At 34.9% G+C, this 16,443-nt stretch overlaps 1 protein-coding gene across 6 annotated transcripts in view; it reads left to right on the top strand.

Annotated features, from left to right (window-relative positions):
- LOC122634757 (SKI family transcriptional corepressor 2) overlaps positions 1-16,443 on the top strand; it is a 96,097-nt gene that overhangs the window by 77,291 nt on the left and 2,363 nt on the right. For 4 of the 6 annotated variants that reach the window (XM_043824031.1, XM_043824034.1, XM_043824032.1 and 1 more), the window contains 5 exons: positions 505-604; positions 692-993; positions 1,239-1,831; positions 2,063-2,406; positions 15,808-15,937. In XM_043824031.1, the coding sequence (XP_043679966.1) occupies positions 506-604; positions 692-993; positions 1,239-1,831; positions 2,063-2,406; positions 15,808-15,937 (1,468 nt within the window). In that variant the 5' untranslated portion in view covers position 505. The remainder of the gene's footprint in view (positions 1-504; positions 605-691; positions 994-1,238; positions 1,832-2,062; positions 2,407-15,807; positions 15,938-16,443) is intronic. The other 2 variants (XM_043824035.1, XM_043824036.1) reach the window with 1 other exon arrangement.

Below are 16,443 nucleotides of genomic sequence, written 5' to 3'. Positions count from 1 at the left end.
GAGAGAGAGAGAGAGAGAGAGAGAGAGAGAGAAGGGGATGAAGAGCAAGAGCTTCCATCCGTGCAGTTCGTTTTTTTATACCGGCCAGTCGCCATTGCGTGGAAACGCGTATGGGCGTGAGTTACGTTAGCTTATTTATTTCGAAATAAAGGGTCAAAAGCATCAGTTGAAAAATATCAACGTTCGCACATGTTCGCATATCTTACGGAGATTTTCGAAAGATTTGAATTCGAAGGGAAGGGAGAGGAATGCAAAGATAAAAAATAGAAAGAAAAAGAAAAAAGAAAAACAACGACTCGGTGGCGGACGAGAGAGATAAAGAAAAGTGAAAGAAAAAAGAAAGTAATAATAATAATAATAATAATAATAATAATAATAATAGAAATAATAATAATAGTAATAATAATAATAGTAATAGTAAAAAGAAAGAAAGATAAGACAAGGATGCAATCTTTCTTGTTTCGTTTTTGTTTGTTTTTTTTTTTTTTTTTTTTTTCATTACAGGATGGACGGTCCAGCGGTGTTGTCGATGCCACCGTTGACCGGAACTCAAAAATCGACTGGACAATCGTCGCAATCCCAATCTCATTCGAAGCCGAATCAAGTAAGAAAGAAAGATTTCGTTCGTAGGGACGATATGCGTTAGACGGAATTTTTTTGTTGGGACCACGTGGTACATCTAAAACTATAGGAGTTGCAGGTTGGTACCGTATCGCTTTATGGGATTCACATCGTTTCGTTGGTCATCGAAGGACAGGAAAGGCTTTGCCTAGCACAAATTAGCAATACCTTGTTGAAGCAATTCAGCTACAACGAAATCCATAATCGTCGGGTCGCGTTGGGTATTACGTGCGTGCAATGTACACCCGTTCAGTTAGAGATACTACGTCGTGCTGGTGCGATGCCGGTGTCTTCGAGAAGATGCGGAATGATCACTCGAAGGGAAGCCGAAAGGCTTTGTAAATCGTTTCTCGGTGATAACGCTCCACCTAGGTGAGTTTTTTTTTCTTTCTCCGTTCTCTGTTCTCTGTTCTCTGTTCTCCTCTTACTCCTCTTTTCCTTCTTTCTCTCTGTTTTCTTGTTTCTTTCCCGTTGGTTGATTCTTCTCTCTCACTTTCTTTTTCTCCTTTCTCCGGTCGTAGGTTGAACAAAATTTTTATCGTTTCCTTCCCCCTTTTTTCTAAACCTTTGGAAAATACGAATTTAGAGGAAGAAAAAGTTTGTGGGATTGATCACAGGTTGCCGGAAGATTTCGCATTCTCCGTTCATCACGAGTGCGCCTGGGGTTGCCGTGGTGCGTTCCTGCCGGCACGTTATAACAGTTCGAGAGCAAAATGTATCAAATGCGCTTACTGCGGTCTCTTCTTTTCACCGAACAAATTCATCTTCCACTCGCATAGAATCGGCCCGTCGGACAAATACGTACAACCGGACGCGGCCAATTTCAATTCGTGGCGCAGGCATATGAAATTATCTGGTAATCCGCCGGACGAAGTGGTACACGCTTGGGAGGACGTTAAGGCGATGTTCAATGGCGGTACGAGAAAGAGATTATTGAGTAATCCGAATGCCAGAGAATCACCTAGCCCGGCTAAACAGCCAAGATCATCGCCGACCATGCCGGTTTCTACTCTCGTATCATCGCCGACGCATCCTAGAGTACCACCATTTCCGGAATTACCATTGCCATTGTCCAGGAGTCTCGTTATGGATTACGTTTGGCATCAACATCAACAGGCAGCCGCCGTGGCCGTAGCCAAAAGTCCGGGATTTGCATTTCCACCGTACGCATTACCTTGGCTTGCCAAGAGAAGCCCTGTCCTTTTTCCAGGTAATGAATCTCGTCTCTTTTTCCTCTCTCATTCTCGATATCGCGCGTTAAATCGATCGAGGAGTTTCCATTAAATGATCGAGGAATTCGCAATTCGTTGATACGATAAACTCTTTCTTCTTCTTCTTCTTCTTCTTTTTTTTTTCTTTTTATATAAATAGAACAATTAAATATCCAATTAATTTTTGTAACCGTTATGATCCAATCGATTAATCGATTTTCTTCGGGCAGGACCAATGGCACCGCCGATAAGTGGTTCCAGCCCAACCGAACCTCAACTGATACCAACGATGAATCCTCCGTTACATCAGTCCGCATTTCGACCGGTCATTCGTGGTCCACCGATCGGTGAACAAGCACTCGCCTCGCTTCAGGAAACGTCTCAGGACGCCAATTCCAATGGCAAAGAGGAAAACTCCGACGACGAGGTCGACATAGAAACGACCGAGGACGATCCAGCGACGCCGCTTAACGCGACCCTTCATAATCTTCATTCAGCTACGAATTCTGGTATCGCTAGTCATTCCACTGGTAGAAACGTATCTCCTCAATGTTGGAGTCCTCCACGGGAAACGGTGAGTCGATTTAATTCGTTCCATATCATTTATTTCGATGATGTAATTATATCATTAGCTCCTCCCACAATTACGACTTCTTTCTTATCGATCAACAATTGCACAACATGATCGATAATATTCGAGATCAACGCGACCTACCGATTTTCTTTCATTTTTTCCGATTAAAAAAATCAATGACAAATCGGTTAATTATCTTTATTAACTAGTTTTATATTTCATCAATGTCTTTCATCCTTATATACGCGGATTGTAGATCCTTTTTGTTTAGATTATAATTCTTGAGATTTTTTTGTTAATTATTAAGAAACGCGCGATGAAACTATTGTTTCGTTCTAATCATTTATTTTAGAGTTAAATAATTTTGTGCTCTCTCTCTCTCTCTCTCTCTCTCTCGCGCGCGCGCGTTTCTTTTCCCTGTTTAAAAAAGAAATAAAAAAAAAAAAAAAGGGAAAACACGGACAGAACTCATTTTGTAAGTAATGTTCGAGAAAAGCAATTCGATTAACTCTAGGACCAAAACTGTTTGTCCGTATCGAGTTACGCGAAAGACGTCGACGCGCTCGTTTTCGTTTACAGGGGAGCGTGGGATCTCTCATGAGTTGGGTGGAGTACTCTACTGCTTCATTTACAACGTAAATATACTCCGTTATTAAAGTTCTCCTGAAACACTTTATTCACTATCGAATGATTAACGATCGACGATCATTCTACCGACGATCTCGCTACTACATCTACTTCTTCTCGAAATAAATTGATTAATAGAAAGAAACAAAGAAAGACAGAAAGAAATGAGATAATAAACGAGGAAAAAGAAAAATGTTTAATTTCCTTGAGAGAATTATATCCCTTCATTTTTTATGTTGCAACGATGTCGTATCGTTTAATCGTATGATCAAAATTTATCATAAATTAATCCGCAAAATTCAACTCGAAGTCAAACAAAAAGAAAACGGATGAGATCTTTTTTAAAAACGATGAAATATTAGAACAACTTGGATATCCCAAATCGAAGAACATCCCTTCGGTCCCTTTAAAGTCGCGTGCGGGTTCATGGAAAGGGCGATTGTACCTACTCGCGTACATGTAATTTTGCACGCATAACTTTTGCCACGCTATTACACGCTCGTCGACGCGAAAGGGGAGAACAAGAGAGAGAAATTCAAAAACGAAAGCGACGAAGCACGTTATAACATATTTCTAGCGTGGTCCTATACTCAACAATGAGAGAGAAAGAAAATGTGTGTGTGTGTGTGTGTGTCAAGTGTTTACCGGCATCGAACGTAACGTGTATTACCGTTTGTAACCTGTTTCTCCCTTGAGAACTTAACAATGGTCACGTGCCATTTAAAGTACACAAATAAATACCACGCAATGGTTTACTGCAACCTCGATTAACGAGATGCATTATCTTAACCTTCAAGTGATTTGTTTAACAACGTTAGAAACTTGAATTGATAAGAAATATGATAAGGGATTCTATACTACATCGATGTACATAATTAATCATTAGGTATATACATTTTTTAATCGATATTGTACGTTTGCGTGTATGTGTATAGTTTGCATATAGATATATGCACAAATGAATTATTGGTATTGATATATTTACAAATGATATACAGAGCGATATATTTTATTATAATTTAACAAGATTGAATTTTATAGATTAGAAGGATTGATCGATCTCGTTGATTATTGAATCGTTAACCAAGTATGTGATAAATTTTGTTTATTGTGTTCAGATCAGATTTATTTTTAATAAGACAGGAGAAGATAAATTGAAGTTTTAATCGATAAGAAGTTTCTATGAAAAATTTCGTCGATCAAATAGTAAAAGAAATACTCTTTCTGATAGACACGTCTAAAAGCGGAACAATCACGTCTATTAAAAATCTATCGCGTTGCCACGGTTTGTTTTGCAATTAAACAAATAGTGTAATCGATAAAGATAGACCGGAAGAGAGATGATAGAGAATTTTAAAAGAGAGGAAAAAAAAGATTGACGGAAATATAAGAAGGTCCGATAACGAGTGATTTTATAAATGACGATGATAATAATGATGATAATAATGATTTGAAATTGAGTTTATTATATAATAGAATATATCGCGATTATTATGGCAAATCGATCATTTGACGTTGCCATAGGCTTGATAGAGAGACAGACGAAAGGGTTGTAGATAGGATACGATAGGTAACTATGTAATAGATGGGGGTGAGGATGTCTACCCATGTAATACTACTCGATGTCCCTAGAATTTGCTCTGCGGTCTGACTGCTCGTACGGCAGCCCTCGTCAATCGCGATAATTATTGTGTCAGTAAATACTCCGTAACCATTACAAACTCAACGGCTCGTGTGATGCCGATTGGTAGGATCCGTAATAGACTCACCTAGATGATATATATATATATATATATACATATATATATATATATATGTATATTTGTATAGATGTATATATGTATATATTGCTACTAAAATGATATAATTAAATGAACGATATTATTTCCATACACACTGTCATGACGATAACATTCATCAACATATATTATACCCTATAACAAAGCTATTAAAAGAAATCAATTAAATAAATATTTCCTTTTTTTTCATTTCTTTTTGCGAATACTATCTTTTCTATTTATTATTATTTATATATGTATATATATATGTATATATATAATTTGGAAGATAATTATATGGTTTGCGCGTAGAACATGAATGTAATGTTTTTAAGTATACGTCATAATCGCGTATGAATGAATACGCTACGTGTTAGATATTTATCGGTGATTAATTTAATATTATTTTCTTCTTTTCTTTTTGTTCTTTGTTTTTTTCGTTGGAATACGACATTTTTTCTTCTTCTTCTCCTTCTCCCTTATTCGTCACAAACGATTTGACGTTAATATTATGGAAAATCCTTTCATCGATCCATAACACGAGTCTTGCATGACAAAATCCAACAATTGCATGAGATAACGATCGTCCAACGCACATATATACGCGCACAAGCGTACTTATCTACACATGCACACGCGTTATCATCAAATGCCATCTGAAAAGTCTTTCTCTTCGAATAACAGCTCGATAATTTATCAAAAGTTCTTTATAATCGATTACGAATATTTAAATATATACATACATACATACATACATACATATATATACATATATATGCATGTATATATGATCTTTAACAAATATATACTACAAAGAAAGACTTAAGAATCATAGAAACACTTAAGAATCATAATTGCCTATCATCATTAATCAGATATCTACAAATAGGTGTAACAAAGTGAAAGGATAAAAAATACAAAGAAAGGAAAACAAAATAAAAATAAAAAAAAATAGAACAAGCAGGCAGAGATTAAATCTCCAAACTCCACTCAAGTCGACCGAACGAAAAAAAAGAAAGAAAAAGAAATAGAAACAAAAAAAAAAGAAAAAAAGCGAAGAGGAGGAGGAGGAGGAGGAGAAAGAAGAAGAAAAAGGAAAAGAGAGGAAAGGTAGTAGGAAGATAGGATGGTCCGGTAGGGAAAAGAAGAGAGGGGGAGAGAAACGCAGTAGTACAAAACGGGAAAACGGATCGACCTTGTGAGTGAGGGATGTTGAAAGAAAGAGAGATAGAGAGATAGGCTTGGATAAGCCATCAGGATTGCCAGACAGCTTTTCAATTCCCCCTTGTCGGTGAACGTGTCGAGTGGAGCACAGAGCCGTATTTTGTGCAGAGATTCACAGCCCTTCTACTATCTCTCTTTCTCTCTCTCTCTCTCTCTCTCTTTTTCTGTCTCTTTCATTCACTCGTTCACTCATTCTCTAACTCGCTCTGACTCAGTCAGTCGGTTGCTCTGTCGAAGATGGTTAACGCGTGTATACGTAGCTACATCTCGTATAGAACTTTATAGATGTATATATAGATGTATATATATATATATATATATATATATATATATATATATATCCGTCGCAAAGCTATCCACAGATAGAAAGGTACAGATAGAGATAGATAGATATATATATATATATATATATAGACGGTATGTAGGAGTAGCGAAAACCCAGTTACTGAGAGCTACCATATAGAACGACATAGAGAGAGTGAAAGAGAGTGAGAGAGACAGAAGAGGCTATGTTAGTAGGACCGCAACTCGGATGTTGCGGTAACTAAGTAATCCCCGAACGTTATTTGCAGTTATTTCTCGCTCCGCTGGACCGACTGAGAAGAGAAAGAGAAAGAGAGAGAGAGAGAGAGAGAGACAGAGAGAGAGAGAGAGAGAGAGAGAGAGAGGATTTCAAAACGTTTTCATTTTCGGGACATCTGTGAAATCTACTTTTATCTATGTACTCCCTCTCCTTCTCTCTCTCTCTCTCTCTCTCTCTCTCTTTCTCTTATTCTCCCTTAACAGAAAAAGAAAGAAGAAAAAAGAAAAAAGAGAGAAAGAAAGAAAGGTAATCTTGACATTTACGACGATTTTACATCTTTCGAGAAATACGAAAAGGATTCCCGGAATTCATGAGATTTCATTCGTTCGTTCCCTCCTTCTCTATCTCTCTCTCTCTCTCTCTCTCTCTCTCTCTCTCTCTCTCTCTCTCTTTCTTTCTCTCTCCCTCTTTTTCTCTCTATTTTTTTTCTTTTCTTTTAGATAAAGCTACATTCACGAGAAATCGGACATTCATTTAAATGCAATTAAGCAACGTCACGTAGAGAATCGGAGAAGGTTAGAACGCAAAAAGGAAGAGGAAGAGGATGAGGGAGAGAGAGAGAGAGAGAGAGAGAGAGAGAGGGGAAGAGAAAACGAGTATAGAAAGAGAGAGAGAGAGAGAGACAGGCGTTAGAGTCTACGAGGATGGGGTACGGGGATAGGGATAGGGGGTGGACTTCGAAAACGTTTAAATCAAAGTACGACTCGTTTTAGTTAGCTCCGACCGCAACTTTTAATTGCACTTCGACCGTCTGGAGAGTCATTAGCTTTTCCTAAAGAGAGACCTTCTATCGTTTTTCTACCACCCTCTCTCCCTCTCCCACCCTTCTTCCTTCATCTCTCACCTTCTTTCACTCTATCTCTCTCTCTCTCTCTCTCTCTGTCTCTCTCTCTCTCTCTGTCTTTCTTTCTTCTGGTTTCTCCCTCTCTCGGTTACTTTTCTTTTTTATCTACTTTTTTAACACATCATTTGATCCATTTCCAGTATATAAAGAGGATTTTCAAGAATTCGACAAATTTCTTTTTCGTAGAAACCATATATGTTTTTTTCTGTTTCTTTCTATCTTTATCTGTCTGTTTATTTGTCTGTCTGTTCGTCTGTTTGTTTGTTGGTCTTTATCTCTCTCTCTCTCTCTCTCTCTCTCTTTCTTTCTTCGACTGTCTGTCTCTTCCTTTTTTGAAAGAATCGTTAAATAAAGAAATGTTATCAGGCATTTTGAAGAATCGTTGAACAAAGCTCCAAGAAATTTCTTACTTGGAAATGCCAGTAGTTGACCTTTTATCCGTATACGAAGGGAGAAATCCTTTGGGACAGTCTGTGATTAAATTGGACTGACATACTAAGTATATATGTATATATATATATATATACATAGCTACGTAATATATACTTAGTATGTAAGTTAGATTGTCTTTACGTATGGGTATCTCTCTCTCTCTCTCTCTCTCTCTCTCTTTCTCTATTACGTTCGTCTATTTAACCTCGTAACATTTTCAATGAAATGCAATATATTCTCGAATCATATTTATGATTATGGTCTTCGAAATGTCAACGATTACAGCAAAAAAAAATAAAAATAAAAGAGGGAGAAAGAGAAAGAGAGAGAGAGAGAGAGAGAAAGAGAGATGAGATGTTCCATTCGCGTCTTATTCATTTTCAATTTCTATGAGAATTCGTTGTGTCGAAATACGATGCCATGAAAAGCGAGGGCGGTGACTGTTGATTTAATTATTATCGTTAGTCAGGACCAGCTCCGCCTTACAAGCCCTCAAATCCAATACGGATATCTTCTATCTCTTTTTCACTTTCTCTTCATTCGTCTCTCTCGTCTTTCTCTCTCTTTCTTTCATATTTTTTCTCTTTTAACATTTTTTTATGACAGTACGATACAGTTTTCTTATTACTGATATTAAAGAGATGACTTGATTATATATAATTGAAAAAATTATCATATCAAAGTCTCTTTATATATGTGTGTGTGTGTGTGTGTATGTACGTGTATTTTAAATTATTTATAAAAAAGTTTGATTAAAATTTTTCGTCAAGTTACGAATTTATACGTCTCCTTTTTCTCTTCTTTTTCCATTTATTTTGTTTTTCTTTTTGATTCTTTCCATGTAATATTCAATTTGCTTTTTTAATTATTATTCACGTTCGTAAGATAAAAAAATATATATATATACTTATACGTAAAATAAGTTTTTAAATTAACTTGTTCGTGATAAATGATGGAGAAAAAAAAAAAGAAGAGAAGAGAAAAAGGAAAGTTTTATCAAAAAGTATTATAGACATTAATACGATTAAAGAAGATTTTTTTTCTTGATTAACGCAGCTAAATAATATACTAATTGAAAATAAATTTTATAGACGTACGATTTCAAGCTATCGAATAATTTAATCCATTAAATCGATTGAAATTAATTCTTCTTCAACGTTGACGTCAAATTTGCCTTTTGTTTCCTTTTCTATTTTTCTTTCTTTTCTTTTTTTTTTTTTAATTCAATCTTTTTGTTGCATCGATAAGATAAATTCGTCGAAATCTTTGAAACACGCAGTGGATAATGTAGTATGACAGTGATCGTTCCTTTGAAAAGAAAAAAAAAGAAAAGAAAAAAAAAGAAATGAAAGAGGAAAAGAAAAAGAAAAAAGCAAAGCAAGTAAAGACCGATTTCATCGATACTAAAAAAGGACAGATTACGACGTGTCGATCGAATTCCATCCTGTTTGAGATTAGATTTGTCGATTCATTCGAGAAAATCGTTTACGATAGACACGGCGACGGATTTGTAATGAACTTCTTTCCTCGCACGTATTATCAAAGTTATAAAAAGAAAATCCTATTGATAAGGGAGGAACTGTTTGAACGTTGAAAAGAAAAATTAAAAGAAAAAAGAAAAAAGCGAAGAAGAAAAAGAAAAGGAAACATCGACAAATTTTTATTAAACAACAATAATCCATCGAGAACGTTAGAAAAATCTATTCTTCGAAATGTTCCCTTAAAAGAATTTTCCAATAATCTCGATAACCAAACAAGATATTAACAGACAATAGCAAACAAGAAAAAAGAAAATAAATCTCTGAAAATTAATTCTCTAACATATATATATATATATATATATATAATAATATTATCGCACGAACGAATAAAGACGCGATTGTTGATAACAGGTACCAAACACGTACATGTACGTACGATGTATAAAAATAAATAAAAATAAACGAAACGGAGAGAGATAAAAAAGTTTTGGATAATAGATACCTATCTATGTATATACACATATATAGATATTCGACGAAGTGAATAAACGAGTGACGAGTATGTACTTTAATAGAATTAGATTCATCGAAGGGATGGATAACGTTACCATATAAGTCTGGAATTATCGAGAGTATAATCAATTTCCCGGGCATAATTCCGTGGTGCATGGATTCCGACGAGATCGTTCGACCGAAAGCGATGCGACTAACGCGATTGCGTATTAACTTTGCACCCATCGAACTGTTCCCCTGTTCTCGATTCTAACTTGTTCTACTTTCGCTTCGAAACGAACTTGATATTCGTCAACCGATCATGAAAATCAACGATCCGATCCGATCCGATCCGATCCGATCCGATTCTATTCGACCCGACCCGATCCGATCCGATTCGTCTTTAAACGTAGGGGTCACGATCGTTCTAATAATCTTTCAATGAATTTCTAATGTTTCATTTTATTTTATTTTATTTTATTTTATTTTATTTTATTTTTGTCTAATCCGCAAGGTTCGTAAGATCAGCTGATTTCTTTCTTTTCGTCAGGTAGTAAGGTATCGAGATAATTCTTCAAACATTTGGAATACCTTCAAGAAAATTTCTCGATCATTATGAATCTTTCCGTTTCGCATTCTTCATCTCGCAATAAAATATTCACAAAATTATAAAATATGTAAAGGAAAAAAGGAGACCAAGCGACGCGTAAATTAAAAATGCATCGATAATCGATCGATAAACTCATACTTCCGATCCTTTTCTTTTTATATCCGTTTTCGTTTTGTATTTATTTCTCTTCCTTTTTTTTTTTTTTTCTTTGTACAAGATCTATCAATCTAAAAAGAACATCGATCATTATCGAATTCTCTTGGTCTTCTTCGGTCCGTCGAAATGAAACACATATTTACGAAACGAACGAAAAAAAAAAAAAACAAAAAATAAAAAATACAACAAAAAAAATTCGAGAAAATCAGAAGATCGATTTTTGACAAGTGCGTTCGATAAGAAAGACAAAGAAGCATGAGAAAAAAAAGGACAAAGAAAACGAATAAGTTGGATAGAACGAGATTGAAGAGAAAGAGGAAGGGGATGGTTGATTGCGGGGGTGGTTGGTGGAAAGTTTTGCCGTTTAGGTAAAATCCATCGTGTAACGGAACGAGTTTGTTCGAACGAAATACTGAAGTGCGGGGTGTAGGTGAACGGAACGGAACGGAACGGAACGGAACGGAACGGAACGGAACGGGAGGGGGTGAGACGAAAAGCAGATGGGGATGACGGGGTAGCAAGAGGAGGGTGGTTCTGCACGCTACAATTGTTTCGCCGTAATCCTTTATTGGATCAACGGGGCTGAAACAATTGAGCGAGCCATAACGCGAGGATGGGCCGGTGAAACGGCAGTAACAACACGATAGCACCAGTAACTGCGTCAGGTAGATGGGGGTCCCTACCCTTCACCCTTCACCCTTCACCCTTCATCCCTCAGTCCTCAGCCTCTCCCACCCATCAACCCTCACCGAACGACCATGCCGGCATTTCGGTTGCTGGTTTCAATATTCTGAAGCTAGGGATTCGTTCGGTTTTACTTTGGGATAGGATCAGTGAAAGATAGAAAGAGAAAGAGAACGGGGAGTTGTTGCTGGATATTCTAGGGGTGGATTTCAATGATGATAGTGGCTAAGGATTCCTACTTTATCGGCTCAACGGAGTTATAAATTGCGAGAATTCATTCAAGAATGTGAAAAACGTATCGAATGAAATTGATACGTCTTTGTTCCGGTTTTTTTCTTTCTTTTCTTTTTTTGCAATCTTCCTTTTTTCTAATTGTTCGATCGTAGTTGATAGTGAAAATAAAAAATAGTGATATATTTTGTGAGTTAAAGCAAGAAAAAAAAAGAATCAGTAAGAACGATAATGATGATGATAATGATGATGATGATAAAATTTGTATATACCTGGCATTTCTTTTCTTGATTCTTTTTTTCTTATATTCTTAATTAATTCTTCATACAAACGAATATTTAAAGATACTAATGATTCATTTCTATTTTTTATTGTTGTTATTGTTGTCAACAGAATGAAATAAAATAAATAACAAGAAAGCGAAATATATAGACGTCGTTATGAAAGGATAAAAAGAAATAAAATAACGGTGACGTCGAGTAAAAATGATCGCGATAGTTTCAACAATTTTTCTTTCTCTTTCTCTCTCTCTCTCTCTTTACGTTTCGTTTTGTTTATTTTTCTTTTTATCTTTTCATTTATTTTTTTTTCTCTATCGTGCACACGAGATAATACACGAGTAGGTACACGTCACGTACCAACCATAGGATTGCAAGGATCGTGTAATGCGATTCGTAACGAGGCCTACATGGCAAGAATTTTAGTAGAGCTCTATTCCTATTTCTATTTCTATCTTCTTTTATCCCATGTAATCTGTCACTCGAACGATACCCATGGGTAATCCAAAAAATCCAAAGACACACACACACACACACGCGCACGCATGCACGCACGTACGTACAGAAAAACATAGCATGCTCGTTCTCGATTTATAATCGAGATTTTTTTTTTTTTTTGTATCGTCAGATTTCGGATGATCATAGTATTAACAAGTCTTTTTTTTTTTTTTTTTCATTTTTTTTTTCTTTCTCCTTTCTTTCTCTTTCTTATTTCTCAAAAGAGCAGGTGGTCAGTTTATATATTATATTATATGTATATATATATATATATATATATATATATATATAACACTCGAGTCCATATATATTCTTCTTTAGCACATATGTTCCTAACAATAACCATACTCCTAACTCCCTTTTAGAGTACTATAATAGCGTAACGATGTGAATTCGTTACTCTTGATAGATCAATTCGTTATGGTGAAATCTTCCCGTATATATATTCCTTTACGAATAAATGCTGATCGCGAGATTCATTATAATAACATCTGCAATAATATAATTGTTGAAATAATAATTCCAATCGAAATTGTAACGATGAATTTAATTCGTCAGCACTTCCTTTTTTTTATTCGTTCTTTTTTTTTTTTATAATAACAGATATTCTCAATAAATGTATAATAACGATATGATCGATTGTATTAACGAAGATAAATTTTCTTTTTTTCTTTTTATTATTATTAGTATTAATCATATTTATGAAAAAGGAACATTTGAAGTATGTATTTAGTAAAGGAACGATTATCGAACGAATCCCTCGCTTTAACTCGACGAATTACTCGACAATAGAAGGACCATGTCCACCCCCCTTTTACGAATTATCTCTCTAAACCCTCCACCTCATCCACCCCATCCCACCCTCTTATTCTTCCATACACAAAACATACCTAATTACTTCAAATCCCAAACAGCATAAAAGTTTCATCGGTTACGTTGCTCGTTGCGAGCCATTAGCCATCGGACGATGATTAATGTTTGCTCGTATGAAAATGGAAACTTTGAAAGAAAGAGAGAGAGAGAGAGAGAGAGAGAGAGAGAGAGAGAGAGAGAGAGAAGTATGTCATGGACGACATCTTAAATACATGAGTGGGTCTCTCGAAAGATCGATCATCTTCGATCTTTTGAGGAAACTTAAATTTTTATCTAGTTATTTAGGTTTTTATTTCATTAATTTTAACAAGCAAGTTATCGTCAGGTTTTTTATTAATTATATGATACGATAATCGTTAAATTATCGCGTTTAATTATAAGAAATTTAATTAAAACAAAACATTCCTCCGGAACAATAAACATCGATTTGAGAGATCTTATTGAAATACAATGTAACGAAATCTCGAACGTTTATATTGATCTTAAAAGAAAGAAATCAAAAGAAAAGAAAAAGGAAGAGCTTGTTTTTCTTTTTATCGATTAATTCGTTCGAAATCACGAGCGTTTCGTTGAGTCGTAGAAATTTAAGAAGAAAAAGAAAGTCCTTCTGTTAGAGACAAACCTTGAAACGAAAAAAATCTCAGATCGTTTTCTATCTTAATAAAAAAAAAAAAAATTAAATAAATAAATTAATTAATTAAAAAACATGATTGTTCAAATGAAGTTAATTTTTGTAAAGAAGCTATGAATGACGTAAGGTAGCTGAAAAAAAAATCCTATTTAATTTTTTACTTTTAACGTCAGAAATATACCAAACGATATTACGTTGAGCGATATATCATTCTCTCTCTCTCTCTTTCTCTCTCTCTCTCTCTCTCTCTCAAAATACTCAGGCAAAAGTAAATGTAATCATCGTAGCGTCGTCGGTCGTGTGTTACGTGACAACGTAAACGTCACGATAATATGAATATTTTATTATAGTATGCTAGTAACGTAACGCTGTACTACACAATCGGTTCCAACTGTCATTTCGAACATATGTGTATATATATATATATATATATATATATATATATATATATATGTAGTACACACTATATCTGTACTCGTGCATCTACCATTACTTTTATATCTTTAGAATGGTTTGACAAAAAGTTATACCTCTGTTTCAATAATAATCGAAGACGTCTCGCATTGTTCGATCGATTAAGATATATTCCCTCGAACGACTCATGCGCCTTTACGATTCTTTACCCCATTTTTTTACTTTAATTATTATCAAGAATATATTTTTTTTCATAATTTTTTTACTCATTAGAAAAATTCGGGTCGTTGAGAACAACGGAAAGAATGAATTAATGACAATTATGTCGGGTAAAAGAAAAAAAGAAGAAAAAAAAAAGAAAAAAGAGAAAGAAGATGAAGAACAAAAAGGAAAGAGGAAGAAAAACATTTATAAGAAAAGTAAAAACATCAGCTTGACATTATTTATTCTCCGAACGAAATTTATTTTCACTAGTTTAAATCCATGTAGCGTATAACGATCGTGGGTTAGCGAGAAGCACATGGAAGCGTAAAATTTTTATTAAAAATGCATTCTCGCGTGCAAATTCTCCAAGCTCTATACCAACCTGTATCCCATACCAATCTATTGTCTCTCTCATGTTCTCATACACACACATACATTTCTTTTTCTTTTTCTCCCTTTCCCTCTCTCTCTCTCTCCCTCTCTCTCTCTCTCTCTCTCTACTTTTCCCCCAGTACTCGAATATGTTACACGTTAAAGGGAAGGGACAGAAAGTTAAAATAAATTGCACCGATTTATTTTTAATGAAATAATATCGCTCGTGCGCGGCATATATCGCTTCGACGGATATTCGAGTTTGATCGACTTTTAACTAACAACTCTTCTTCCTTAATTATTATTAGACACGCTAATCAACCAACATCGATTGCTATGTAGTGACATTTCTTTTTCTTTTTGCGCTTCGTCCCTTGATGTCCCTTCAAAAGAAAAAAAGAAAAAGAAAAGAAGAGTTGTTGTGACTTGTCTTTATAAATAATTCACGAAGATCGATCCATGCAAGCTTTCTCTTTCTCTCTCTCTTTCTTTTTTTCTTTCTTTCTTTCTCTCTCTTTCTCTCTCTCTCTCTCTCTCTCTCTCACGCATAAATATACATACACACGCATACTTTCTAAAAGCAAAAAGGAAATTAATTTAAGTAATTCGGTGATTTCTATCAGCGGAAACATTAAACAAAGCAGGAACGAGCAAGGTAAATTCAACTGTCCACTATTCCGTTCCCTATTCAACTTATGTTAGAATAACCTGGAGGATATTATGCTGGGAACTCGATGGTGGTCATCGTTGCATAACAGAGTTCTCCAATGACATTTAGCCATTTGAAATATCGAGTCATCTCTTTAACTGCTAATCCAAACAAACTTTTCATTCAGTCATTCGCTATCTAATCACTATAACAATAACAGAATGCTTATTTAATTAGACAGGTGTCGAATTATTATTCCAATAACATGATATTTTTAATATCATTGTATAAAAAATCGAAATTATATAGATCTATACGTATGTATTTAATTTGTTTATAGGAACGAGAAGCGGAAAAAATAGCAGAAGAAAGTGCATCACTGCGTGACGTCAAAGCCGAGCCAATAGTATCAAGAAATCCCGAAACATGGAACGGTGGATCATTTTATCGACACTTAAATATACTCAAGGGTAGGAGTCACAATTGATTATTAATCGTAATTGGAATTAGAATGATAATTAGACAAAGAAAGATAAGTATAGGAAAAACAAAATCAAAAGAAGAAAAAAAATAATAAAATGTCGATAGAAAACAGAGATAGAGTCTAAGTCGATTATTAAATCAGTATTAGAATTGAAATTAGAAGTAGAAAAAAAAACAAAAAACAAAAAATGCTCGACATACTATATACATATATATATATATATATGTGTTAACAGACATATTAGTAATATATATATATATATATATATTAATAGTATTATATTAATATATATTAGTTAAAGAAGAGAAGAACGCGTAGTCTTCTCTAGCAATTACCTAACGTTATCACCATCCGTTAGACAAGAAAGAGCCAAATTACAGTTTGATACGGTGACCGTGAAAGGACCGTGCGGGTTGGTACTTAAACCTACTGAATATCGGAACGCGTGTAACTTTGATATTTAGTAATTAGACTGATTCAAAGGAAAGACAG

The sequence above is a fragment of the Vespula pensylvanica genome, chromosome 15, assembly GCF_014466175.1.
Source record: "Vespula pensylvanica isolate Volc-1 chromosome 15, ASM1446617v1, whole genome shotgun sequence".
Classification (NCBI taxonomy): domain Eukaryota; kingdom Metazoa; phylum Arthropoda; class Insecta; order Hymenoptera; family Vespidae; genus Vespula; species Vespula pensylvanica.
The sequence above is the reverse complement of the archived record's forward strand: the minus strand, read 5'-3'. Positions and strand labels throughout refer to the sequence as shown.